Source organism: Marmota monax, unplaced genomic scaffold (assembly GCF_021218885.2).
Source record: "Marmota monax isolate L192 unplaced genomic scaffold, Marmota_monax_Labrador192_F-V1.1 WCK01_AAM20220418_F8-fsc00291, whole genome shotgun sequence".
NCBI classification, from domain to species: Eukaryota; Metazoa; Chordata; class Mammalia; order Rodentia; family Sciuridae; genus Marmota; species Marmota monax.
In genome coordinates this window covers 1,167,986-1,193,218 of record NW_026693329.1, presented here as the reverse complement: position 1 = coordinate 1,193,218, position 25,233 = coordinate 1,167,986, and the positions used below count along the sequence as shown (strand labels likewise).

At 56.8% G+C, this 25,233-nt stretch overlaps 1 protein-coding gene across 2 annotated transcripts; it reads right to left on the bottom strand.

The window, feature by feature from the left end:
- Positions 1–1,484: 1,484 nt before the first annotated feature.
- Map2k3 (mitogen-activated protein kinase kinase 3) lies at positions 1,485–25,233 on the bottom strand. Of its 2 annotated transcripts, none has more exons than XM_046456728.2 (12): positions 25,073–25,233; positions 13,660–13,726; positions 13,304–13,352; positions 12,322–12,435; positions 11,933–12,052; positions 10,652–10,768; positions 10,074–10,125; positions 9,529–9,656; positions 9,021–9,098; positions 4,261–4,400; positions 3,181–3,226; positions 1,485–2,626 (listed from the first exon to the last, which is right to left on the bottom strand). In XM_046456728.2, the coding sequence occupies exons 1-12, from the start codon at positions 25,119–25,121 to the stop codon at positions 2,543–2,545; spliced, it is 1,044 nt and encodes a 347-aa protein (XP_046312684.1). In that variant the 5' UTR covers positions 25,122–25,233; the 3' UTR covers positions 1,485–2,542. The 2 variants fall into 2 exon arrangements, with proteins under 2 accessions (XP_046312684.1, XP_046312685.1); XM_046456729.2 differs by lacking the exon at positions 25,073–25,233 and adding an exon at positions 21,236–21,652.

The window sequence follows — 25,233 nt, the reverse complement described above, 5'->3', positions numbered from 1 at the left end:
CTGCACACCAAGCGGGGAAGGACGCGCGCACAGGCACAGACGCCCTCGCACACGCGCGCGCGCGCGCGTGCACAAACGCACCCGCACGCGGACCAATCCGCGCGCGCGCGCCCCCACACGCAGGGCTGTGGGATTGATTCGTTCCTTCCCTCCATTCATTCTTTTCTAATTCATTCAACAAAGGCTGAGCTGGAGATGGCAGTTTTCTTGCGCAGGGGATAGAGTGGCAGGTTAAGATCTGCCCAGATAAAGCAGTCATTGGTTCACTTGGCTGGACCAGGGAGGGCCACCCTTTGGTCAGGGTGGTCCCAGAAGGCCTCCCAGAGGAGTTGACATGGGAGACTTGAAGCCAGCCACAAGAAGACAGGGGGAGGGAATGTTCTAGGCAGACAGCACGGTGAATTTCAAGGCCCTGAGATAAGAACCAGCGTTCACCATGGAACGATCCAGAAACTAAAGGTCTTGGAAACTGTTAAGTACAGTGCCAGGGAAGGGTTAATGGGCAGAGTCCTGTCCCAGAACTACAGGCTAGAGATGAAGAATGGTGGATGGAGGCCCAGCCTTCACATCTGGCAGTGTGACGGCTAATTCTTCCAGGTCCCATCTGTGCCTGAACAGTCATAAACTCTACTCTTTGGGCCTATAATTAGCCTGGGGATGAGCGTGTGACCCTTTCCCAGTAGATAAAATCCACCCCTTAGGACTTCCAGTGGAGCGTTGGGCCCTTTTGCTGAGCTGGGAAGCACCACTGGATTCTGACTTATCCCTACAAGGGCAGTGTAAAACTGAGAACAGAGCTTCAGGTGGACACAAGTCCTTCAGGACATTAACAGAGCTTCTGGATCTAACCGTACCTGAAGCCTGACACATTCCTGATGAGGTGAGCAAATAAATTTCCTTCTGTTTAAATCTGATGGAATAGAGTCCCATCTGCCCCAGTCCATGCATCAAGATTCTGAGCTGGACTGGACTCCAGCAAGGGGGCCCTCCCTGGGCTGTCTCAACACCACTCGGAGCCTTCTCCACAGTCCTGCTACATGTCCCTGAGCCTCCAAGTTATGTGGCTTTGGGCAAATGACTGTGGCTCTTTGGACATGTTTTTTCATCACCAATGAGGCACCCGGGTCCAGGCCTGGGCAGTGTCCAGGTGTGCTCATCACTCTCTGTCTTTCTGGCTGTCACATGCTTTGATGATAGTAGGACGGGCAGCCTCCACCAGGGACTGACTCTGTGTGTTCACTGCTCTGTCCCGCAGGGGTCTGGCACCTGGACAGTCACACACTGGAGTATCTTGTCACAGCACTCTGGGAGCGTGTGTGTCTTCATATGGAAGAGGGCCTGCCAAGTGTAGGGCCCCAGTGGGTCAGCAGGCCTCCCCTCCCCTAAATCACAGTGTCCTGGCCCTGTCCGGGAGTAAGGGCTCCTTCCCAGACCCTCCCGGAGGAAGAGTAGGGCTTGCTGCGGCTGTCACATAGTTTCACACATTTTTGTCTCTTTTTTTTTTTTTTTTTAATTAAAACAGCAACCAGGTACCTGACCTGACCCATCAGGGGAAGAACCCAGGATGGGCAGGACTTTGTTCAAAAATATATATATTTTCTTTCTTTCTTTTTTTAAAAACACCAAAGCAAATCCATAGCTCCTGTGGAGCCAGTCACTCTTTTCAAGAGAGTGAGGGGACAGCTCCCCCCTGGCACCCTCTGAGCAGAGAGTCCCTGGCCTCCATCCTGAGCAAAGGCACAGGTCTTAGCTTGCTGGCACCTAGAGTATGGAAAAGAAGTGATCAGCTCCAAACCATGCAAGAAAAAAAAACAACAACAAAAACAGCCAAACCCCACAAAGCAAAAGAAAACATCCACAGAGGATAAATTAAAAAAAAAAAACAGAAAGGTGGACCCACACCACGAGAGGTGTCAGGCTAGAGCCAGGTGACCAGTGTGCTCCCCGAGACTGTTTTCCAGTGCTGGGGTGAAGGCCTCGGGTGGCTCAAGGCATCTCCCTCATGGGAGTCTTGGAGGATTCACATGGCTCATCCTCCTACTCTGTCCTCCACACTAAGGCCAGGAGAGAGGAGGAGTGGCCACCAATGGGCCAAAGGGTGCAAAGTCCATTCAGTTGAGAGATAAAAAATATATATATATATACACAACATGGGTGGCATCCAGGGCTGAGCCGAGGCAATAGACTTGTCCACAGACCAGACGGGCTGCCTGCTCTTGTGAGGAGGAGCAGCGTCTGGCAGGGGATTTCCGGGTCCCTGCAAGTCCAGGGGCTCAGGGTGGAGACTTGAGGTCCTTACAGCAGCTGGGGCAGAGGCACTGGTGGGGTCCACATGGGACCAGCTGGGAGCCCCCACACGTCTAGTTCTTTGGCACTTGGGACAAATGGCTGGTTGCGGAACCAGTCTGGAGCAGCCCCCTTGATTCCTCCCAGGACTCCCAGAGCCAGGATGGCAGTAGCTTATGGCTGTGGGCAAGCAGTGTCCCAGCAGAGAGGGCTTTGGGGTGCTGGAGGCCAGAGTCGGGTCCCCAGGTCCAGCCTGCTAGGAGTCTTCTCCCAGGATCTCCTTCACAAAGGCAGCGATGTCTGTCTTCTTGGTTTTGTGCAAGGTGAAGAAAGGGTGCTCCTGATAGATAACAGAGGACACAGTCACCTTAGGGGAACTGCCCCCTCCTTGAACCCAACCCACTAACCACTGAGCCTAAACCACTGAGCCCATGTGCTGCAAACTCCTGCTCACCCTTCTACAACCTCTACCCCTAGGAAGCCCCCCATGACCATGAGAGAACTCAAGGCTCCTCCTCAGCCCTCCTGCGGTGGCCCTCCAGCCCACACTAGTCTGCCTTTTTCCCATATGGGCCAGTCCTCTGCCTCTGCTTGGAGTGGCCTCTCCACCCTTCCTTCCCCCTGCAGCGAACGCTCATCCTTCCTTCCAGGTTCAGTTCAAATGGCAATTCCTCCAAGAAGCTGGCTCTGTGACAGCACTGTCCTGCACCAGGGGCGGGCAGGGAGTTGGAGGGGCAAAGCCAGACAGGCATGACTGAATGGGTGAGTGATGCAGGGGCCATTTTGAGGAGCTGCCCCTCCGTGTGCCCAGGCTGCTGCTCCATCCCCAGCCCCACCCAGCCAACTGCCCAGCCCCAAAGAAGAGCAGAGCAGGTACCTTCGACCCACACTCACCATCAGCTCCAAGTAGCTCATGCGCTCCGCAGGGTTCTTCCTCAGGCTAGAAGAGAAGAGGGTTGAGGCCAGGACATCACAGAGGAACTGAGTCTAGCTAGACCAGCTGGCCCTTATTGGGCAACAGGGGGTGCATGCTCCTGGGGCTCAGGAAAGAAGGGGCAAGACCATCTAAGGGGTCTGCCAAAATAGAGCGGAATCCATGGATGCAAACTAGGATTTTGTTTTGTTTTGGTCTCTGCAGGAATCCAGGGAATTTCCATGATACCCAACCCGAAAAGACTCTGCCTAACAATCAGTCATATACTTGGTATTCTTAATCACAAGAGGGGACTCCTGGGAGAAGAAAGGCCTCAATTAAAAAGGAGTCAAGCCAACTAATGATTCTTATCTGCTGGGCTCATCTGTTTTCAGTTTTTCCTATTTTCCAATTAAAGAACAAAAAAAAAGACGATGAATTTTACTCTGAGTAGCTTTGCCCACAACACACAGATGTTCATTTGTTGTTCTCATCATTTTTTAAACTTCTAAATATTTTTAAAGATCTTTTTTGGTTTGTTTTCATTTGGTTTTTATTTTTGTTTTTGTTTTTTTGTTTTAGTTTGGTTTTTCTTGTTGTTGTTGTTTTTTTGATACCAGGGATTAAACCCAGGGGTGCCTAACCACTGAGCAACATCCCCCGCCCTTTTTATTTATTTATTTATTTTCCTTTGGAGATAGGGTCTTGCTAAATTGCTGAGGCTGGCTTTGAATTTGTGATCCTCCTGCCTCAGCCTCCTGCATCACTGGGATTACAGGTGTGCACCAACTGCACCAAGCTTAAATCTCTTTTGTAACCCAAGAATTCCTTAGACAAATTTACCCTTAAACGCTGCATAGCTTTTTTTCTCTTTAATTATTAGTTTCTTGTTCTATTTAACCATGGTCAGAAAACATGGTCTGTGTGACTTTGCCTTTTTTTCCGATTTCCTTTGTAAACTTGAACAGGATTCGTTTTTATAACGTTCCCCAGGAGCCTTCCCTGATTTGGTTCCCAGGGGGGTGGGGATGCGGATTGGGCGCAGCAGGCCAGAGACTCACCACTGGGCAGTGAAGTCCACAAACTCGGGGGAGAAACGGTCAGCGGGGAGCTGGGGGGACGGCTCCTCCACCACCTGCTTCAGCTGCTGGAACGGGGTCCCCCAGGACTCGTAGGGGAATCGTAGGATGGCCATCTCAATCTGCGGTGGGGACAGTAGGGTCAGCAGGTCCCCCCGCCACCAGAAGAACACACACATTTCATCCAGAAGCAAAGAGGTGGGAGGGATCTGCCTGCCCTGGTGCAGTGCCCAGAGCCACAAGAGAGGCTGAGGGACTTTGGTCACTGACCCTCCTTGATACAATATCACAAACCAAAGGTAGAAGTGTCAGGGGCATCCGTGCTTAGCTCCTCTAGCAAACTCAGCTCACAGGGAAAAAATCCATCCTGGGCATGATAGGTTTCAACTACCACTGGTTTTTCCAAACCATCAGATTTTTGGAAGACTCCTTAGCAACCCGAGTTCTAGCTGATCCGTAAAAATTCTGAGGAGCTGGTGGCCACGCTCACCTTCCTGTGAGGCAGCGACCAGCAAAACACCATAATTAGACCATTCCTCTGTCCCTGGCCATCACAAAACCTTCCCAACACAGACTCATGTGTCTGTTGCCATTCATTGGGGTTCTTGTTTTTACACAGGGCAAACAGAAAATAAAAATAATTCGTACCCACCTCTCTCCCTGCAGCTGGAAGGAATGTGGGACTGGGGCGAAATGCATCAGATGGGCTCGCTTTGCACAGCTCAGTGGGCCCATCAGGAACGCAAATCTACAGCTCCTTCTCTACAGAGCTGGTCCCCCACTCAGGGCCACTGCCTTCCCTCTCTGTCCCTTCACTCTTGCTCTGACCCCCTAGACAAGCAACGGGCATAGTGTTACCCCCTCCTGCCGGGCTGGACTTCTGTAGGTGGCTTGGGACCAACTGGTCTCTGCCCCCACTTGGACTCCTAGCCCCAGGCCCTGGCTTGCAGCAGGTGGGAAGTCACTGTGGAAGAGACTGGCTAGCCTACGACAAATTTGGGGTTCTGGTTTTGACTGCTAGGCTAAAAACACAAATCAGGTCACCCTGGGACCCTGCCACGGTTCCAGCACAAGGTCCGTAATCACCATAATGAACAGAAGAAACCTCAGCTCCAACAAATGCCTTGTGTTGGCAACTGGCTCCCAAACAGAGCACTAATTACTGTGCTGAGAAAGGGCCCTTCCATTAGGCCACAGGCCCCTTCTACCCAAGTCATAAACGTCCTCGGATGCAGCGGCAGTGGGGATGACCCTGCGTGCATGTGCCTGTCCTCCACAAACCCCACACAGACTCAGGGCACTTTTTCCTTAAATATTCACAGATTCCAGTGTGCAGAAGTCAGGCCCCTCTATGAGCTGAAAGAGGAAGACCAATGGCTACTACAGATTATAGTCCGAAAAATGAAAACGTGTACGAAGCCTTGACCCCATAATCTTCCTTCGAAAGACCTCAAGAAATGCAAACTAAAAAACTGCCTTTGGCCCAAAGATGCAGGCTACAGTGTCACCTGCTGAAATATTTAGAAAAAGCCTGTGTGTATGGCCAGCGGTCCTTCCCCTACAGGCAGCAGGCCGGGAGGCCCCCGTGACACACCAACCTGGTCAAGCACTTGGCCAATTCTTCCTGAGTGTGCCCATGTCTGTTCAGCGTGATTCCCCTTTATGTGACATGGTGTGTGCAGGAGGTGGGCACAAGTGGATGCCCCAGAGAGCTCCTGATGCCACAGCCCACCTAGAGGGACGTTTCTCACTGCCACACAGTGGCTCCCCGGGGAGACTGAGGATTTCCAGTGGAAACCAGGGAGATATCCTGCCTTAGGTCCAGTAAATGGTTGTGGGGGTCTTTGGAAGAGATGCCTACAAGGGTTTATAACAATTCAGAAGAATATAAACCAGAGGTAACGTCAACTGAAAAACAACAGAATTAAAAGTGTCTGAAGGGAGGTATGTGTGTTGCTAGGGACAGAACCCAGGGCCTCATGCACGCTGGGCCAACACTCTACCACTGAGTTACATCCCAGTCCTCATTTTTTTTTTTTTTTTTTTTAAAGAAGGCACACAAAATTCTAGAAGGAAATGTACAACGCTGGCAGTTGGCGGTGGGGAAAGAGTACAGTCATCCTTACCCCCTTTTCCGGTTTTTTATTCTGGGTTTCTATAACTTTGGAAACTTGTAGAAGATGAACCTACCCCGTACCGGGGCAGCTCGTCTCCAGAGTGGCCGCCCCACTTCTCCCTGGGGACTGGCACCTTCCCATCGGGCAGAGCGCTTGTTCCCTCACCTGAAACCTAGGCTGGGTTCACAGCTCCTCTGACCAATGTGAGGAGGCAGGGAAAGGCCCAGTACTGGCCCCTCAGGAGCCAGCTACCATGAAAGAATCCCAACTACAGACAGCCAGGCTGGGCGGAAGCCACAGAGAGCAGCCACAGCAAGGAGCCCCCATGGACCTTCCAGCCCAGCCAGCCAGTGCCAGTGTAGCAGAGCTGCCTGATAGAGGCTGGCCTGGTCACCAGAAAGACCAAGTGACCGAACCAGCCCCACCTGGAAGGGGCAGGTGGAGGATGGAGGTGAGGCTCTATGAAAAACCCTCCGTGAATCTGGGGTTGGTGAGCACGTAGGTGGAGGTGCTCGGAGGTGGCCTCCCACTTCACACGCTGGCCCTGTGGACCTCTCCCATCTGGCTGTTCCTTGGTGAGTTGTGTCCTTTATGATGAACGAGCAAACACAGTAAAGTCTTTTTTCCTTGGTACTGGGAATTGAACTCAGAGGCTCTGTCTCCCGTCCTATTTATTTATTTACTTACTTTGGTGCTGAGGATTGAACCCAGGGGAGCTTAACCACGGAGCCACACTCTCAGCCCTTTTTTTCATATTTTATTTAGAGACAGGGTCTCACCGAGTTGCTCAGTGCCTTGCTAAGTTGCTGAGGCTGGCTTTGAACTCACAATCCTCCTGCCTCAGCCTCCTAAACTTCTGGGATTACAGGCATGTGCCCCCATGCCCGGCCCCTTTTTATTTTTAATGTAGAGACAGGGTCTTGGCTAAGTGGCTGAGGGCCTTGTTAAACTGCCAAGACTGGTCTTGAACGTGCGATCCTCCTGCCTCAGCTTCCTGAGTTGCTGGGATTACAGGTGGGCACCACCACACGTGGCAAACAGCAAAGTCTTTTCTTGAGTTCCGTGAACTGATCTGGCAAATGATCACACCTTCGAAGAGGGGTATGGGGGGGCTGGGGTTGTAGCTCAGAGGTAGAGTGCTCACCTAGCATGTGCGAGGCCCTGGGTTCGATCCTCGGCACCACATAAAAATAAATAAATAAAATAGAAGTATTGTGTCAATTGAACTAAAAAATAAATATCAAAAAAAAAAAAAAAAAGAAGAGGGGTATGGGAATCCCCAGGTAACAGCAGGTGGGTCAGCGATAGTCTAACTGGCAGTCTGGTGGGCCGGAGCTCTTAGTTTGTGGGGTCTGCATGAACTTCAGGTAGATACTGTCAGAATCGAACTGCAGGTAACCTGTCGGGGGTCTAGAGAATCCTGGAGGGCACGCCAACCCATCTCCACACCGAAGATGGAGTTGACTAATTCTTACTGTCCCATGCCCCCAACAAACAACTAGCCAAAGAGGCGAGGGTCGCCAGAAACTTCCTTGGGCCACGTTCTCTCAGAAAGGGAGGGTGTTGACCCAAGGCCATGCTGCATCAGTCCCGATGGCTAGGATGGAGAGAAGGGACTAAAGGCCACTCTAGCTGGCCACATCAGCTGGACCAACCCAAACACACCAGAGCCACTGTGACAGTGACACTCTTCCCCAGGTCCTGGTCTCCTGCACATCTACCCAGAACAGGGGGGGTACAGCCTAGTCATTTTCCTATCCCTCCAATACATTCTCCACATGGGCATCATAGTGAGCCTTCCCCTCCCCGGCCCCCAGTGATGGAGATGGAACCCAGGGGCCCTCTACCCCTGAGCTACATCCCCCCTCCTCTTTTTACTTTTGAGACAGGGTCTCGCCAACTTGCAATCCTCCCAAGTTGCTGGGATTTGCAGGAACACACCGCCACACCCAGCCACGGTGAGCCCTCTAAAACAGCCTGACTGCAAAGTATAAATAAATAAGCTTGACCTTCCCTCTCCCTTGTGAAGGGCGGGGATTCTGCCAGGCATTCTAGAAGGAACAAGAGGCCCGTCCCTATATCTAGAGCTCGGAGGCACCCTACCCCAAGCTTAGTCCTGAAGGGCGGGACAGCTGTCCCCAGTCACCAAAGCCAAGGGTCCTTTCAGTCTTCCCAGGCTCAGGATCCAGATGCCTCACCAACCCCACACCCCCAAGCCCAGCGAGAAGCACCGGGACCCCACAGGCAATGCAAATATCTGCAATGACTTTTGCCATCTTGCTTTGGAGATGACTTGCACAGCAAGAGCTCTCTTTGGGATCGGGCGGGATTTCCCAAAATGCACCAGGAGTTCTGCGGGCCAGTCCAGGGGGACTGACATCACATCACGGAACACGGAGGGCATTCGTGATGGGTAAACCCAAACATCAGGAAACGGATAATGTCATTCCTAGACAGGAGTTTTGCGTGACACATTTTCTTCCTAGATTTTGAAGCCAACACTCTTTTCTATGACCTAAACTATGTGACAGACCCCCCCCCCCAATAATTCATGGCCCCGGGCCCAGCCCCAACCCAGCCGCCCGCACCCGACCAGTAAGAGCTGGACCCAGCCCCAGGCCCTACCATGGTGATGCCGAGACTCCAAACATCGGACTTGACGTTGTAGCCCTTCTGGTTGAGCTCGGGGTTGATTCTCTCAGGCTGTGAAGGGAATCAGAGAGAGATGAATGCCCACGCCATGGGGACCACCCAACACTCCCTTCAGTTAGGCCTTGCCTCCCCGACCCCAAAACTGAGTGGGCATTGTGTCCCTGCCTGTCCATCTGACAGAGGAGGAAACTGAGGCCAGAAAGAGTCAGGGTCTAACCCCTGCCTCACAGCCAACCCCAGCTGCAGCGAGGGCCAGAGGGGCGCCATCTTACTGACTGTCCATGTGGACAGGGCAGGACAGCCGAGACCACACGACTTACCCAGGTGGAGCAACCTGGGGCGCAGGGAACGACGTGGGTAAAGAGGGTGCGCTCTGTGGCAGGAAACACAGAGTCCGGGGAGACCCTGTCCCAATGGATGAGGCAGCTCCCCGCCCCAGCCCTGTCCTCCCCCAGCCTGGGGCGGGCCCAGCCTCACTCACGGCCATGTAGGGCTTGCAGCCAGCGTCCATCGTCTTAGCCACCGAGTCCACCAAGTAGCCGCTGATGCCAAAGTCACACATCTTCACGTGGCCCTCCTTGTTGATGAGGACGTTGGACGGCTTCACATCTGCCCAGTGGGGGACACACCATTCTCAGTTCTTGTCTGCCCATGGCCTCTCCCGGCTCCCATGGCGTGACCCAGTGGGCAGCCGCGTGTACCAGGGCCCCAAGGATCAGGCAAGGGAACTGAGGCGGCAAGAGGTGCCACCCCAGGTCCCAGCCACCGTTGAGGGAAGAATCCTCAGGTGTGGACTGGATTCAGACTCAAGGGCTGGGCATTTCACGTGTGTAAATCGTACATCAAAACCAGAACCAGCCAGCCTTGGCCAGGACAAGAGTAGGTCCAGTTCTTGCTCCAAACACCAGCAGACACGAGAGGAAGTGGGTAAAGGCAGGCTGGACCCCACGGGACCCCATCACGATCTACCCCCACCCCCCGAGCCTCAGTCTGCTCGGCCTCGGGTTGTAGGGTGGGGACACTGACCTCTGTGGATCACAGACAGCTTGCTGTGCAGGTGCTCCAGGGCCCGCACGATCTGGATGGGACAGACAGGACAGCTGTAATTCCAGGCTGCATCCACCATGACACACCAACCTCCACAGGGGACACAGCCCTCGTCAGGTAGGCGCCTGCCCACAGCCCAACATCGGCCCCAGCTATCTCGGTGCAGGCATGCTGGGCTCCTGCCTTCCTCCCACTCACCAACGCTGACATGAACCGCCAAAGACCCCTGCAGATCCAAGCTGCATCTCCCAAGGGGCCACCACCATGGCCTACCAGGCTCCCCGGCTCCTCTCCCTCCCCTGGCAGAGCCATCTCCCCGGGGGATGGTGGTGGGGGGTGGGGGGAGCCTGAGACCTGGGCACATTTTAAATATTTCCAGATGTTGCCAGGATTGAGAGTCACATTGAGAGTCCTGATCCCATTTCCCTTTTTCCTTTGGCTGCTGGGATGCCCAAACCCAGCAGTCACTCAAGATAGTTATCAGTGGGGCCGTGTGCCTGATAAGCAGGGTCTGGGCCTCTGCTGTGGATCCGGCCCACCAGGCCCGGGACACTTACAGACACAGCGATCTCCCCCAGAATGTCCTCTGGAATGGTCATGTTTTTCTCTAGCACCTTCCGGTAGAACTTGTCTAGAGACGTGTCCATCAGCTCCATGCAGATCCACACATCTCCCTGCAGGAGAGACACCAGACATGAGCAGAGCCATCGGGGAAGCCCGTGCCCATCTCACCTTCCCGGGCCCCACCTCACACAGACAGCCTACTGAGTGCCAGCCCCGGTCTCCACCTGAGACGGGATGGCGGGGACAGAAGGGACACGTGCCCACCCACGGGCCCTCGGCTGTTCCCGCAGCAGCTCCTGGCCCCTTCCATCCTGCCTATCCATTTCTCTCGCCTCTCCCTCTCCTCTTCCCTCGGCCCCCCGGCCCTGCCAGTCCACACGCCCACCTCCATCCACGGGCTCTGTTGCCTGGGCCTCCTGCACCTGACCCCTGACTCCATGGCATGTCCAGGGAAGAGGAATGACCTCACCAGGCTGATGGTATCCCTCTCCAAGAGAGCATTAGGATGTGGAGGCTCCCTTGTGCCAACTCTGTCCCTGCCTGCGATGACCTCGTCCCTCTTCCCGGCACACCCCGCATACCCTTCCAACCCCAGGGCCTCCCTGTCTGCTGAGGCCTGGTTCCAAGAAGGATGAGTGGTGAGGAAAGCTCGGCTCCCCGCTGGGATGCAGGAGCAGGGGACAGAGCCACTCAACAGTGTCACAAAGATGGCAAGACACCACCACGACGCCCTTCCATCCAAAGCAGCTCCCATTCTCCCTCCTCGATTATGTCAGCACCTCACTCCTGGCTCCGGCTGACGGCGCCACCCATCCAGCTCCATGGGTCCTGCATCCCAGCCTCACCCTTATCTCCCCTCCTCCCGGCTGATAACCCGGAGTCCAACCCACAAGCCCGCACCTGGATGGACTTTACCTGCCTCGGGCCCACGGCTCCCCAGGCACCGTCGCCAGGAAGGCAGATGGCAACCCAGACAAACCGCAGCACTCGCCGAGTGCCAGCCAACGCCCTAGCCACAACCACTGGCCCTTCATGACCACACAGTCGCTGGCCTCAAGGAAACCAAGGCACAGAGCAGCGAGGTCACAGCTAGAGAGCAGGGGAGACGGGCGGTCTGGCTCTAGGGCCGGTGACCTCAGGTGGATAGGGAGGGACTGGGTTTGGCTCTCCCATGTCTCCCTGAGTCCCCAGCACCTGCACACAGGAGGGGACTGACTGACAGTGGGTCACTGGCCAAGAGATGAGCTGGTGGCAGGGAACATCCCCTCGCTCACCTCTCTGAAGAGGGCCCCATAGAAGGTGACGGTGTAGAAGCAGTCGACTGTCCGCATGTTGATGTCCAGGTCCATGAGCAGCCGCTTCTGCTCCTGCGAGTTCACGGTGGCGCGGATCCGCTGCAGGGGGAGAGCTGTGGTTCAGGGGCCACGGTGGCAGAGGCAGGCACCCCTTACCCATTACATGGGGCCAGGAGTTCTGGGGACCCACAGCCTAGTCCTCCCTACAAAGCTCTGCCTCATCGCTGGTCACAGTGAGGGACAAGCCATAGAGCAGGAAGCCACCCTGCAGGCTCAGTCCCCCCGAGGTGGTCCCCAGCCACCTTCAGGCCAGGCCATCCCCCCCCCCCCCGGCAGGGCAGGCTGGGGCAGAACGGGGCCCTGCTCACCTTCACTGCCATGATGGTACCACTCTGGGCATGCCGCACCTTCTCCACCACCCCGTAGGCTCCACGGCCCAGCTCTGAGATGGTCACTAGGTCATCAGCCTCCACTTCGAAGTTCTTGGGGGAACACAAAAGACATGGGGTTGGTGGGGGTTGGTCCTTATCCCTCACTCAGCGAAAAGAGAACATGACAAGTTATTCAGATCTCCCTGATGGGTGGCCGTGGGCAGGTCACTTGACCAGTCTGAGCCTCATACTGGCCTCTATTGAACAGATGAAGCACCGAGGTCCAAGGGACCTCATGAGAGAGCCACTCTCTCTCTTTCACACTCCACCCTGGTAGATGGATCATTCACCCAACTTCTATTTACCAGCACTTACTACGTACCAGGCTCCTATTTTAGAACCAGGGACTCAGAACAAACCAAAGACCTGACCCTCCCAAGGGTTCCCTCTGCTGGGAGACACCCCGCGACACAGGAATGAGCCAGCAGATGAGCAGGACATCAGAGGGTGAGACACTGGGAGGCAAGACCAGCCCAGGAGGCAAGACCAGCTCAGCGGAGAGGGCTATGTGCCGGGGCCGCCTGGCACATGCTGTGAGCGCTGCCCGGTCAGAGCCAGGCTTCTCAGTGGCTGGTGTCCTCCTCAGGGACCAGAAGTGCACAGGGTGCAGACTTCAGGGTCTGACCCGGAGACCTGGGAGGCCCAGCCATCTGTGTCGACATGCTATTCGCAGGTGATGCAGGGGTGGAGGGCTCCCTGCCCTCCGTCTGAGGTCAAAGAGCAATGCAGCTCTGAGCTCCCCGCAACCTCCCAAGGATGCAATGATCCCTATTCTAGAAGGAAGGTCAGGAAGCAGGTGGCCCAGATCCACAGGGAGCAAGGTGCCCAGGTGTCTGGCCACCAGAGGCCCTGGACAGTCTGTGCGGCCCCTTGTCAGATGAAGTCGGGGACCCCCACCCAGGGTCCAGCCAGCACCTACTCTGTCTCCAATGGTAATGAAGGTCCGGGAGTCCAGGTTCCGGGGGGGTCTGTGGAGAGAGCCAACTCTGTGAGCTTGGGGAGAACCAGAGAGTTCTCCAAGAGAAGGAAAAGGCAGGTGGCCTGGCCTTTGGAGGTGACTCGAGGGACTTCCTTTCATCAGTTGCTAAACATCCACTAGGGGCTAGGCATGGGGCGTGGGGCGGGGGACATCAAACAGATGGCAATGCTTATGAGCCCACAGCTGCCCACCTGGCCAGGTGCTACCCAGCCCCTCTCCCTGCTGACTCCGCCCACTGGGCCCCCCCTCAGGCAGGGAGCGGGGTGATCCAGGGTGGTAAACCGAGGCCGACTCACGTGGGGTTGGGCACAGCGGGCTTAGTCATACAGGATATCCGCAAGTCCTTCCTTCTCTTGGATTTTCCTAAAAGGAAGAAAAGGTGAGATGTCTGGTTACTCGGCCCATCGATGTTTTCCCCCTGCACTGGACGAAACGGGGGACAGAGATAACTCAGGTCCTGCCCGTCTCAGACGGAGAGTTGCCCATTGTAGTCAGTGCCATCGGGTGGGGGGGGGGGACAAGGCTCCGTTTACCGCCCTGGCCGAGAAAGAAGGGAGCAGCACCTAGCACCGGAATGGGGCTCACTGAAAGAGCCCAAGCCCCACCCTACCCTCCTAGAAGCTATGCCACAGCCATGACCATCACCATCAGAGCCGCCTGATCCCACTGTCCACCTGGGAGGCCACACATGTTCCCATATTCGGCTGGGGGATGGGGATGGAGAGGAGGCTTGGGCAGCCCAGCCAGGGACAGAGCCTCGGTGATCCAGGCCAGGGCTGACCAGCTGAGGTTTTGCCAGGCTCCAGCCCTCCTGACCCTGCACAAGACCTAGGCCTTGAGCTTCTGTTATGGGGTTTTGAACTGGGTCTCTTAAAAAAAAAAAAAAAAAAATTCACATGTTGAAATCTTAACCCCAGGACCTTGGAATGTGGCCTTATTTGGAGATAAGTTCTTTACAGAGGTAATTAAATGAAAATGAGGTCACTAGGGTGGGCCCCAATCCAGTCTGACTGGTGTCCTTATAAAAGGGGAAAACTGGGACATCGGAGAAAGGCAGACAGGGAAGGGGAGGTGAAGGAGAGACGCAGAGGGGAGACGGCCACCAACAAGCCGAGGAGAGGCCTGGTGGATCTCTCCCCTGCAGCCAGCCCAGCCTCCACGTCCACTGCAGCCCGGATGGTGAGAGAGAAGGCAACTCCCTGTGGCACAAGGCACAAGCCGCCCAGTCCAGGGTGCTTCCCTGCAGTCTCCCTCACGGCTCCCCCTCCAACCTTGACGGGGGTGTCGGAGGCAAGCCCAGCTCCATCCGGGGCCCTGGCTCCACTCCTGTCTCCTCTCCCAGCCGCGATCTCCCCAAGGGTCACTCTGTGCAGACACCCACCTCAGAGAGCTGGGGCAGGTGCAGGCTGGGGAGTCCTTGGTGGGGACAGCAAGCCCTGGGCTTAGGCCTGGTGGGCAGCACAGGCATCCCAGCCCAGGGCTCTCCCCCCAGGTCAAAAGGGCCACACCTGGGCTCAACTCCCACCTGCTGGCCTGGACCCCCCTGCCTCTCGGAACCTCAGCCTGTCCCCTCTGCAGCAGGGGCACTGACCCCAGAAAGGCCTCTTACAGGGAGAGACTAAGACACCGGCCTGCAGCCCAGACAGGCAGGGACTTCCTTCCTTCCTCCCAGGACCCCACCTGCCCCAGAGGCCCATGCGGCCCCACCGCTCCGATCAGGAGACTGAGGCCCAGCACGTGTGGCCAGGGCTGCTGGCTCCGCGGCCTGGTGTTTCCTGGAACATGGTGCTGTCCACGTGCCTCAATTTCCCACCCATGAGGTGAGGGCTTGTAGACAGGGTGAGCTCTGGGCAGTGGGGCTGGGGGGCCTCTGGAGCACTCCCACCACCATGAAGTTCCTGCCTTCAATGCCCTTCCCAAGGCAACCTGAGAGGCCCTCACCCCCTCCTCCCTAGGCAGGCCAATCCCTGGGGACAGGCAAGAGGGCCCTGTGTCCATACCTGCCTGGCACGGGGTTGGCACTCAAGAAGGACCTACATTTATGGAGGGGGCAGGGCACGACTGGGCTGGCGCACACGGGAGCACTCCTGAGTCTGCCCTTTGAACACGGCACAGCCGTCATCTGATCAGCAGGAAAAAGCAAGGACCCGGGCAGCTGGGGAGCCTGCCAGCTGTTCCCAAGAGCCCTGAGGTCAGGCTGCAGTTTTCTGAGCAGAGAAGTAACTTGCTCAGGGCACCAAGGATCTCCTGGGTGGCAGAGCTGGGACTGAACCCCGGCCACAGAGCAGAGATGTGCCAGCCACAGGCCTGCCCCTTGGAAGAGCTTCTGCCCACTTCTCTGCCCACCCACCGGCCCTTTGTGTCCTCACGTACCACCCCATAGCTATGACCACAGGGGCCTGGGAAATGCCCAAGGTCCTGCCACCACCTGCCAAGGAGACCCTTGTCCCTTAAGCCTCCTCTGAGCCATGTTCGGATCCAGTCTCAACCATGCCACAGAGCCACGTAGGTGGAGCCCAGCTGGGAGCAACACAGGAGGTGGCTGATTGGCCGACTCCCACAGGCCAGGCCCAACTGCCCAGGTGGCCCTGATGCACCTCCGTGGAGAGACAGGCCTAGGCTCTCATGCTCTGCAGGAAACAACAAACTGGCCCGGGGACCCAGGGGCCACCCAGGATCTCCCCGGGTCTGGCATAGTCTACATGACAAGAAAAAAAACAAATAGAGAAAAAAAGCAAGGCGTGTGGGACCACCAGCTCCTGAGAGAGACCCTCTCCCCTGCCTCCGGATCAAAGTCACCGTGTGGGCTCCGGGGGATGATCCGGGCAGGGGCTGAGGGTTACACTGCAGCAGCTGGAAGGTGGCCGACATAGCAAGTCTTTGCAGCTAGTGGTGACCCCGAGACACAGACTCGGAACCTCAGGAACCTATTATCTGCAAAATAGAATATGGCAGAAATGCCACCCACCTACCCTGCGCGGAAGTTGGGGGACCCTGTGGGTGTGAGAGGTCATAGGATGGCCCTCTTGCCAGGCCTCAGTTTCCCCATGCGTCAAGGGCATGTCCGCACCAGTAGCTGGGCTGCGTGGTGAGGCCAACCCCCCCCTTCCCCCCGGGGCTGGCAGCACACAGCCTGGCCTTGCCACCTGCCCTGAAGGGATAAAGGCCTGCGTCAGGAGTGACCTGGGCTCCACAGGGCAGCCACACCAGCTGTCGGAGTGGGCGAGGCCACCACGGAGACAGCCCAGAAACAGGCCTCGGGCCACCGGTGGATGCCACTATCTGCTACCAATGTCAGGGCCGGGCCAGATGGCCAGGCAGCCCGGGGCTACCCAGGTGTGGCTCAAGGTAGCGACCGTCACCACAACAAACAGAGGCTCTGGGGCTGCCAGGGCAATCCACAACAAGCCCGCCAGCATCCAGCTCGCAGGGGCCCTGATGCGGGCGAGCCCAGTGCCAGGCGGCCAGCCGCGTGTCCTCAGGTCACTCTGGACCCACAGCAGCCCCTAGGCAGGAAGTGAGGAAGTCAGGCTGGGTGGAAGTCCGAGAATGGTCTGAAGTCGCCACCCTGCTGCAACAAAGGTACCGACAAAACTCCTGCCCTGTCCCCTCCCATCCACCCCTCACTCACTGCGCACGCACCATGCCTTGAGGAAGACACCTTCTTTCCCACCTCAGGGCCTTTGCCTATGCCATTCCCACTGTCTCGAATGCCTTTCCCTGCAACGCCATCCAAGCTGGGACCCGGCCCTGCCAGTCGCCTACTCAGAGGCTCCCCTGACCACCCCAGCATAGTTCCTTCCTATGGGGTAAGGAACCGATGTGGCTGCTGAGACGTAGGTGGCCAGAGGTCCCATCCCCACCCAATTCAGCTGGCTACTCCCATCTCGCAGGGTTGTAGAGAGACCTGACCAGACTGACCCACAACTGCACAGAGGGAAGAGCCTCACCTCAATAGCTGATGTTCATTGGCTGCAATGAACCAAAGCCGGAGCTGAATACCTGACGTTCTCCCTAGCGTCCCAGATGCTCTCAGAGAAGCCCCCCAAGAGCTTTTGGGAGCCCAAACTGCCAAGCATTCACAGAGAGCAAGGACAGACCTGATAGGTGCTCCTCTGTCCCCAAGGTCCCAGAGACCCTGTCCTGGGGCTTTGGAGAGAAATCCAGGGGCTGAAGGAAGGGTGTTTCATTTACTGAGCACCTACTACATGCCACTCCCAGGCCCGCCCCATCCAGCCTCACAGCCACTCCACGCCACCAGCACTGTCTGTGTTCCTGCTTCACAGGTGAGAAACAAGTAGGGCTGTAAGGGAGCCACTTCAGGGCATGCTCCGACCACTCACTGCCCAGCTGCATGTGGCCACCTGACCAGGCTCCAGCCCACCCCCCCCAGGGCCCTGGGTACCTCCCCACCCTTCACCTCACTTTCCACTCTGCAGAGTGCAGGCTGGGGGTTCCCATGGCCCATCTTACAGCATCCACTGTCCTCCACACCCAGGTCCACCCCCACCCCCGAATCCTGCTCCAACCTGGGCACATGCAGCAGTGTCTGAGGACACTCTCGACCATCCCAGCAGGGGGAAGGTTTAAGACTGGCGTCCAGCAAGGCAGAGGTCAGGGACGCTGCCCAACAACCCACATCACACACACAAGCCCTACCGCGGCCAAGGGGTTCTCTAGTCAGAGATGTGCACAGTGTTGTCTCTTACCCTTGACCCAAAAACTGCACCCTCCAGCAACCCACCCCCACACTCCTCTAACTTCCACTAACATTGAGTAAGCACCAAACACATGCCAGGCCTGGGTCATTCACTGAGTGACAGCAATGCTCCTCACTTACCTCCTGATCATGCCCAAACTCCTGTACCGACATCCAAGACCCTTCACAGCCCTGTCCCAGAGAGCCTGGTCTGTCAGTCCACACCTGCTGATCAAACACTCCTCAGGACAAGCATCTAAAGCTACTAACGTAAGCCCAGCCCTGCGGGTGAGGACCGCTAGAGCTGTTGATACAGCCGCACAGGCTGAGCACTGCACCATCTGCATTACATCTCATCTGAGCCCCTCTCAGCCACCCTGGGAGGCAGGAACTAATATGATCAAGAAACTGAGGCCAGGGGCTTATGAAATCAAAAGCCTGGCGGCCCGTCTCCCCGACACGGTAAGCACCGACAGCCAAGAGCAGTTTGTGGAAGACAGGAAGAAAATGCAAGAAATGTTCTTCTTATTCCTTTGAGATTTCTGTGCACAGCTTCAGCTACTAAGCGTAAGGAATTTCAATAAAATTAATAAGAAAGAAAGAGGCCTGGTTAAGTCTGGGTCCTGGTGCTGATGGAGTCTGGGCTCTGGGGTCCTCACCATCTTAAGGGGACAACTGGGCTCACCTTGCATGACTGGGGCACCGAGCAGCAGGCTGCTCAGAACTGCAGTCAGTGTCTCTGAGACTCAGCTGATGTGACACACCAGGGCAGCAACCGAGCCAGGCCTGAGCCCCTGCCTTCCCCGGACCACGACTGAGTAGCCACGTCATCTGCCCCAAACCACTCTGGCAGAGGCCAAGTGACAAGGAGTGGTACCAGGAAACCTGGCTGCGGGGACACCAAGAACAAGTCAGACTCCCTCTCTGAGTCTCGTTTCCTGCCTCTGGGTGTGGGTGTGCAATGACCGTGACCTCTAAGAGAGGGCCAGCAAGGGTAAAAGGTTGTTAGGATAAGTCCCTGCTCCCAAGACGGACCTCTGTGACTTTGGGCAAGTCAGTCCCCAACCCCAGGCCTCGATTTACTCATTCATAAAATGGGGATGATAACAACAGGACACATTATTGGGTAACCACGAGGGCAGAATGAGACCGTGCACATAAAATGCCTGCACAAACAGCTCAGGTCAGTGGTTACTCTGACCTGGAGCCCTGGTGCACAATGGGCCCCATGCACCAGGCCTCAAGAGGCCATGACTGGAAACAGGGGCTTCTAGGTGAGAGGGGCACTCCCTCCAGCTCCAGCTCTGGGCTGTGCTCCCAGAAGCCTCAACCTGGGGGGTATGAGATCAGCCAGGCCACCCCAAGGGCAGCCCCACGCTGCCCCTTCTGCAGAATGACTGAGCAAAGGCACCTCGTCTTGACCAGTATCCTCTTGGCTTTTATTGTCACCATCACTAAAGAGCAAAATCAGTGCATTGGGGAAAGGTGTTCTTGGTTGGGAAAAAAAAAAAAAAAAAACACTCTACGTGGCTCAAATTCAAATTCAGCACTGACCAGCAACCACGGTGTCCCTGGATTGGACAGGTCTCATTGCTTCTCACCGTCGTCAGCAGTCCTGCTGCGGGGTGGCTGTTCCTCATCCCTTTCATTCAGAAGAGGAAACAGGCTGGGGAGGTGCTGTGTTGGAAGTTGCTGCAGGTGAGTGGGGTTGGGGAGGCCATGCTAGCAGAAGCCTGCTCTGGGGTCTACCAGAAGGCCCAGTCACAGAGAAGAACGAGGAGGGTGGAGGGCATCCCTGGTTCTGTGCCAGAGCTGTCCCGACAGGCCTCCGCCACACCACCATCAACAGGGTGCCAGCAACGCTCCTTGCTCCCCACCAGCTTGTGCCCCCAACTCCTGCACTGACCTCCAAGGCCCTTCTCAGCCCTGCCCCAAGGAGCGTGCCTGTCGCTTCACACCTGGACTGGGGACGTGGCTCAGTGGTAAAGTTCCACTGGATTCAATCCCCAGTATTTAAAAAAAGAAAAATTCAACTTTTAAAAATAACAAAGAAAAGTAAACAATGATTAACATAAAAGCTAGACAGCTATTGAGGGAGAAGGAAGGGAAACAGAATGCACAGGGGTTGGGATCCGGGTCGAGTTGGATTCCTTTAGCTGAGTATTATGTACACAGAATTCATCCGACTCTTATTTTTTTTTTTAAATACAGAGGTGCATTCTTTGTATCCTTTTGGTATCTGTGGATACATTTACAATTTTTTTTTAAAAAAAAGCTGCTGGGACCGAACATCATAAGGAGGGTCACAGAGCAGGGGACAGGCCTGACCACGGGCCCATTCATGGCAGGAGGGTCTGGCCAAGCCACCCAGGGCAGGGGACTGGTGGACAAAGGGGCAGCTGGACGCAGCCTTCGCAGAGAAGCCAGGGCAGGACGTGGGACACCAGCTTAGCTGTGACATCCCAGAGAGGAATCCACAGGGAAGGGGGAGTGTGATGGGGACTGGGATCTGGGGACCTGTCCGTACCTGGGACTGATGGTAGGAACCTAAGGACCCACCCCGGACTGGAGGGGACCTAGATCTGGTGTCTGAATCTCAGAGGGGCCCAGCAGCTGGCTGAAATCTCTTTTGCAGGGACAAACCTGCAAAAAGACCCAGTCACCCAGTTCTCTGGTCCCCACCTGCTCGTCCCAGCTCGGGCTTGGGGACCAGAGGGTATTAGGTACACAGAATTCATCCGACTCTTATTTTTTAAGAAGTCCTGAAGCCTGATACATCATGGCCAGCAGTAAAGACCATACTGCATGGACACTTCATGTCCCTGAGCCCTCAAGTGCAGGAGCAGAAGTCCCCCCTGCCCCCCCCCCAAGTCCTGTTGATTCACTCGACAATGAACAGTAGTCACAACCATCACAATTATAAAACAGTTAACAGATGCCATTTTGCCGGACAGACACTATCTCTGATCTTCAACCACCACCCTGCCAGGGACGGGTGTTTACCCAGTTTAGACACTGAGGGTCACAGAGGGCATGTCCCTGGCCAAGGAGGCAGGACAGGAAGCTGGCCAGTCAGGATTAGAACCCAGTCCCACTCCATCAGAGCGGAGGCTCCACCCCCCCACCACCACTTCCTGCCTTTCTGAGGAAGGCCGTCCTGCTGTGACCATTACCTGACACTTGGCCACGGTGGAGAGAGGCTGTCTGCATCTACACAGGCAGGGGGTCCCCGTGCCCATTCTGCAGGTGAGGAAACTGAGGCTTCTCCTCTGAAAGAGGGCCCGCGCACGTCCAGGGAACTGAAATCATTGACTTGAGTGCAGAAAATACACCAGATGTGACTTGTCTAACATCACCTCGCAAAAGGGACCCAGCTTGGGACCCGAGCCCAGGCAGGCGGGCTCCAGATCCGAGTTCCCGACCTCTCCACAGCTGTCCCGGGCGAGCTCAGGCAGACCCACCCGGCCAGCCCTGCTGACCCTGTACCGCCTCTGCTCTCCCTGAGCTCCGGGCTGCACATCTGAGCCCAGGGAGTCTCTTGGGCCAAGGGCAGTAAACAGCCACTGTCACCTGCTCCCGCTCAGTGAGCAAGAGGAAGCAGAGCCGTTTGCCTACCAGAGGAAGTTTCTGGATGGGACACAGGGCCTAACCAAGGGGTCCTGGCCCAGCGCCCAAAGTCCAGGCCAGGCCACCTCCCGCACCTCAGCCCAGGGCCAGGTGCTGCCCATGGGCCGGGCACACAGGCCTCTCCTCCCCGGCCAGGCCCAGCATCACCACCCTGTGTGCTGCAGGCAGCCACTGGCTGGCATGCCCAGGGTGAGTCAGCACCACCGGGCGCTGCTGACTCACCCACCGGAAGCCCAGCTGCCCCAACCCTCTCCCCACAGGCCCACGGAGAACTTTGCTCCCTTCAGGCCCTGAGCCACGGGCTGGCTGATAGAGAGTTTCCTGTGCGTCACACCAGGGGTGGGGGAAGTCCCAGAGGTGCCACCCTCCAGTCTTTCCGACAGCCGGGGAAGGAGGGGGGACTGAAACCACAGAAGGCAGGGCCAGGCCAGGCCAGGCCAGCACAAGGCTCCCTACAGCCTGGCCGGGCAGCCAGGAACTGTGCACCCACCCAGCCACGCCACGAAATGTCCAGTGGGTGGCACTCCCAGGGTGGCAGGAGACAGAGGGAGGCCCTGCTGGGAACAGCAACACCACACACGTGGGGCCCCCCCAAGGACCAAGGTGGCTACAGACTCGGGTCATGCTGACCACACGTGAACTGCACGCCAGCCCCAGCCCCCAGCGGCCCTTGGCCTCTGACGCCAGCCAGAGATGGCATGGGAGAGCCAGCAGGGCTACGCGACCTACAGAGAACTCTCCAGGCTCCTGGCACAGAAGACAGGGCAGGTGCCTGCTGCCAGGCAGGAAGCCCAAAGGCAGGGCACCCATAAGGTCCAGCCCCAGCCACACCCTCCTTGTTTGAATTCCTCTGAGGAGGTGGAGAAGAGCTCTGTGCTGGGCCCAGTGCCCGGGACGGGGAGGGCATGGGTGAGGACCCCTGCTCTGTGCATTCAGTGAAGTCAAATCCCCTGTGAGGTCTTGGTTTCACATCTGTCAAACGGGCCAGGTTGCAGTGTGTCAGCTTGGACAAGCAGCACACAGGACAGGCAGCCTCCAGGTCTGCCTCAGTCCATCCTCCAGGTCTGGCCTGGCCTCCAGGAGATGCCCAATGGACATGGGGGTGTCCCACAGCTTAGTCAAGCATCCAGCATGGGAAGGGGACCTAGGGAAAGCGCTGGAGAGACCCCTGTCAAGACACACAGTCCTGTGGAGCCCCAACTCCATGCGTCACCGTGATGCATCCTACCGAGGTACTTAGTGCCTCTGAGCCTCAGTTTCCTTATCTGTAAGCAGGGTTGTGACGAATAAATCACGCCCACACATGGCAATGGAAAAAGCTTGTTAAGTAACAGCTCTTGGGATTTGGGGGTGAAGGGAGATCACGGTTCCCCCACCGCATCCTTCTCAAAACCCCTGGGAGGACACGAGGCCCCTGGGTTTGGTCTCTGACAGCCATGCAATCCACAAATCATCCTGCTGGAGATTCACCCCGGCTCTCTGCAGAGGTCCAGTGAGGGCAAGGTCAATCCTCAAGTCACACAGCACATGGGGGTCCAGCAATGTCCCCCTACAACACTGTCCACCCATGACTCCATCCATTCACAATCCCGCAACTGCCTGGGCGAGCTGAAATGCCTCTCCCCAAACAAAGAATGCTTCCAACTCCTTCCCATGCTCTCCCAAGCGGCGGAGAAGCGTCTGATTTCCCGGTTCCCAAGATCCACGAGATCTGCACGGGGCGAGCTTCTCCCCAGCCACCTCCCCCGGCGAGTGCCTCCTGAGTTACTCACAGCAGTTGGGCAATGGTCAGGGATCCGGCCTCCCACTTATGTAAGACGTAATTACCCTGCCCACCCAGCTCCAGCCCACAGCCACCGCAGCCAGCCGCCAGCTGCAGGGGCCAGGAAGGGCCCACACCCTCCCCAGGACCCCAGTGGCTCCAGAGGTCTGGGCCCCTCCAGAGAGAAGGAGGAAAGGAGACAACCCCTGAGGGCCTCCAAGTGCTTCTGTGACCTTCCTCCTGCTGCCTCTGCAGCTGCAAACCAGAGGCAAGGCCCGGACCCCACGTGGCTGAGGCTTTGCAGGAGGAGACACGGTTAATAATAAGATGTGCAGCAGCTAGCCCTTCCTGAACACCTATTATGTGCCACACATTGCACCATGCGGAGCTCTTCACCAGCTCACCACAGCTGCTCTGGTGCATTCCCAATCTCACGTCATTGACTCTTGATGTCCAGTTTACAGGTAAGGACACTGAGGCTCAGGGAGACATTAAGGGGCTTGCCAAGGGGAGGCAGCAGCAGGTTCAGCGAGCTGGGAGTCAGCCCATTCACGACAGACACGTCCGGTTTGGAACCCTCTCACACAGCCCAGCCTACTGAGACTCAGACATGCCAAAAACATCCTTTCCTCTTCCTGAAAAAAAAATCCCCCTTTTGCTCTCTCCAAGTCTCGTCCTCCCCCCCACCGCGTGATAAATCCTGCTGCTGCTGCTGTTGCTGCTACTGCCACAGCCGCCACAGCCACCTCACAAAAATTTCCAGGAAGGCCAGATCCTTGGAGAAGAAAAAAGCAAGCCCCCTCGCACGGCCAGCACACTGGCCTGGCAGCCAGCCCAGGTCCCAGACAGCAGGGACAGGCTGAAGACACCAAGGTACAGGAGCTGGTGAGCTCCCCAAGTGCACAGAGAAGCTGCAACTCAAGTCGAGGACGAGCCCCACAGAGAAGGGGCTGTGCTAGGGAGGGATGGGAGGCCAAGAGATGTTCGGGGGAGACAGGGCTGCAGGATGGGGGGTGCAGGGCAGCCAGAGATGGGGGTGAATGTAGGGCCTCCAGAGATGGAGAGAGATGGGGGAGGGGAGGACAGGGCCTTCTGTACAAGGGTGTAGTCAGGACACCTGTGTTGGAGACACAACGAGGTCCCCCCCCCAAAAAAACAGGAATATCTTTGGAGCCCAGACAGAGAGCAGAGTGCAATCCCATCCTGGACACAGCGCCACAGCCCAGTGAGGCTGGCAGACAGAGGACCCAGGTGGGGATCAGAGTGAATCCCACCTGGGGACAGCTTAATTTCTACCCAGGCTGCACCCCTAAGGCCTCCATGAGGAGGTCAGGGTGAGGTTCCTGACCTGGAATGGGGTGTGCAAGAACAAATTCCTAGCTCGGGTCCAGCCGGGGAGATCTCGGGGCCTGGGTGCAGTCCCAAGGCCTAACCTGGGGATCCAGGTGAGGAGGTTCCAGGCTGGCACAGAGACCTCAGCCCGAGCAGGGAGGGTCTCTGAGCCGAAATGTTGCTGCCAGGACCCGGCACAGGGATGGGATAGGCTCCCACAGAGGTCGGGGGTTTCCCCGACTGGGCTTGGGAGCGGGGTTCAGATCGCTGTCCCGGCGGGCGCGCCTACCTTTGGACTGAGGCATGCTGGCGGGCTGGCTCGGGGCAGGCGACTCCATGCTTGCAGACGGGTCCCGGGCGACGGCGACTAATCGAGAGGGCAGCGGCGGGTTTCACCGGGGCCAAGAGCACTCATGGCTGCGGGCGGGCGGGCGGGCGGCCCCCGGGCGC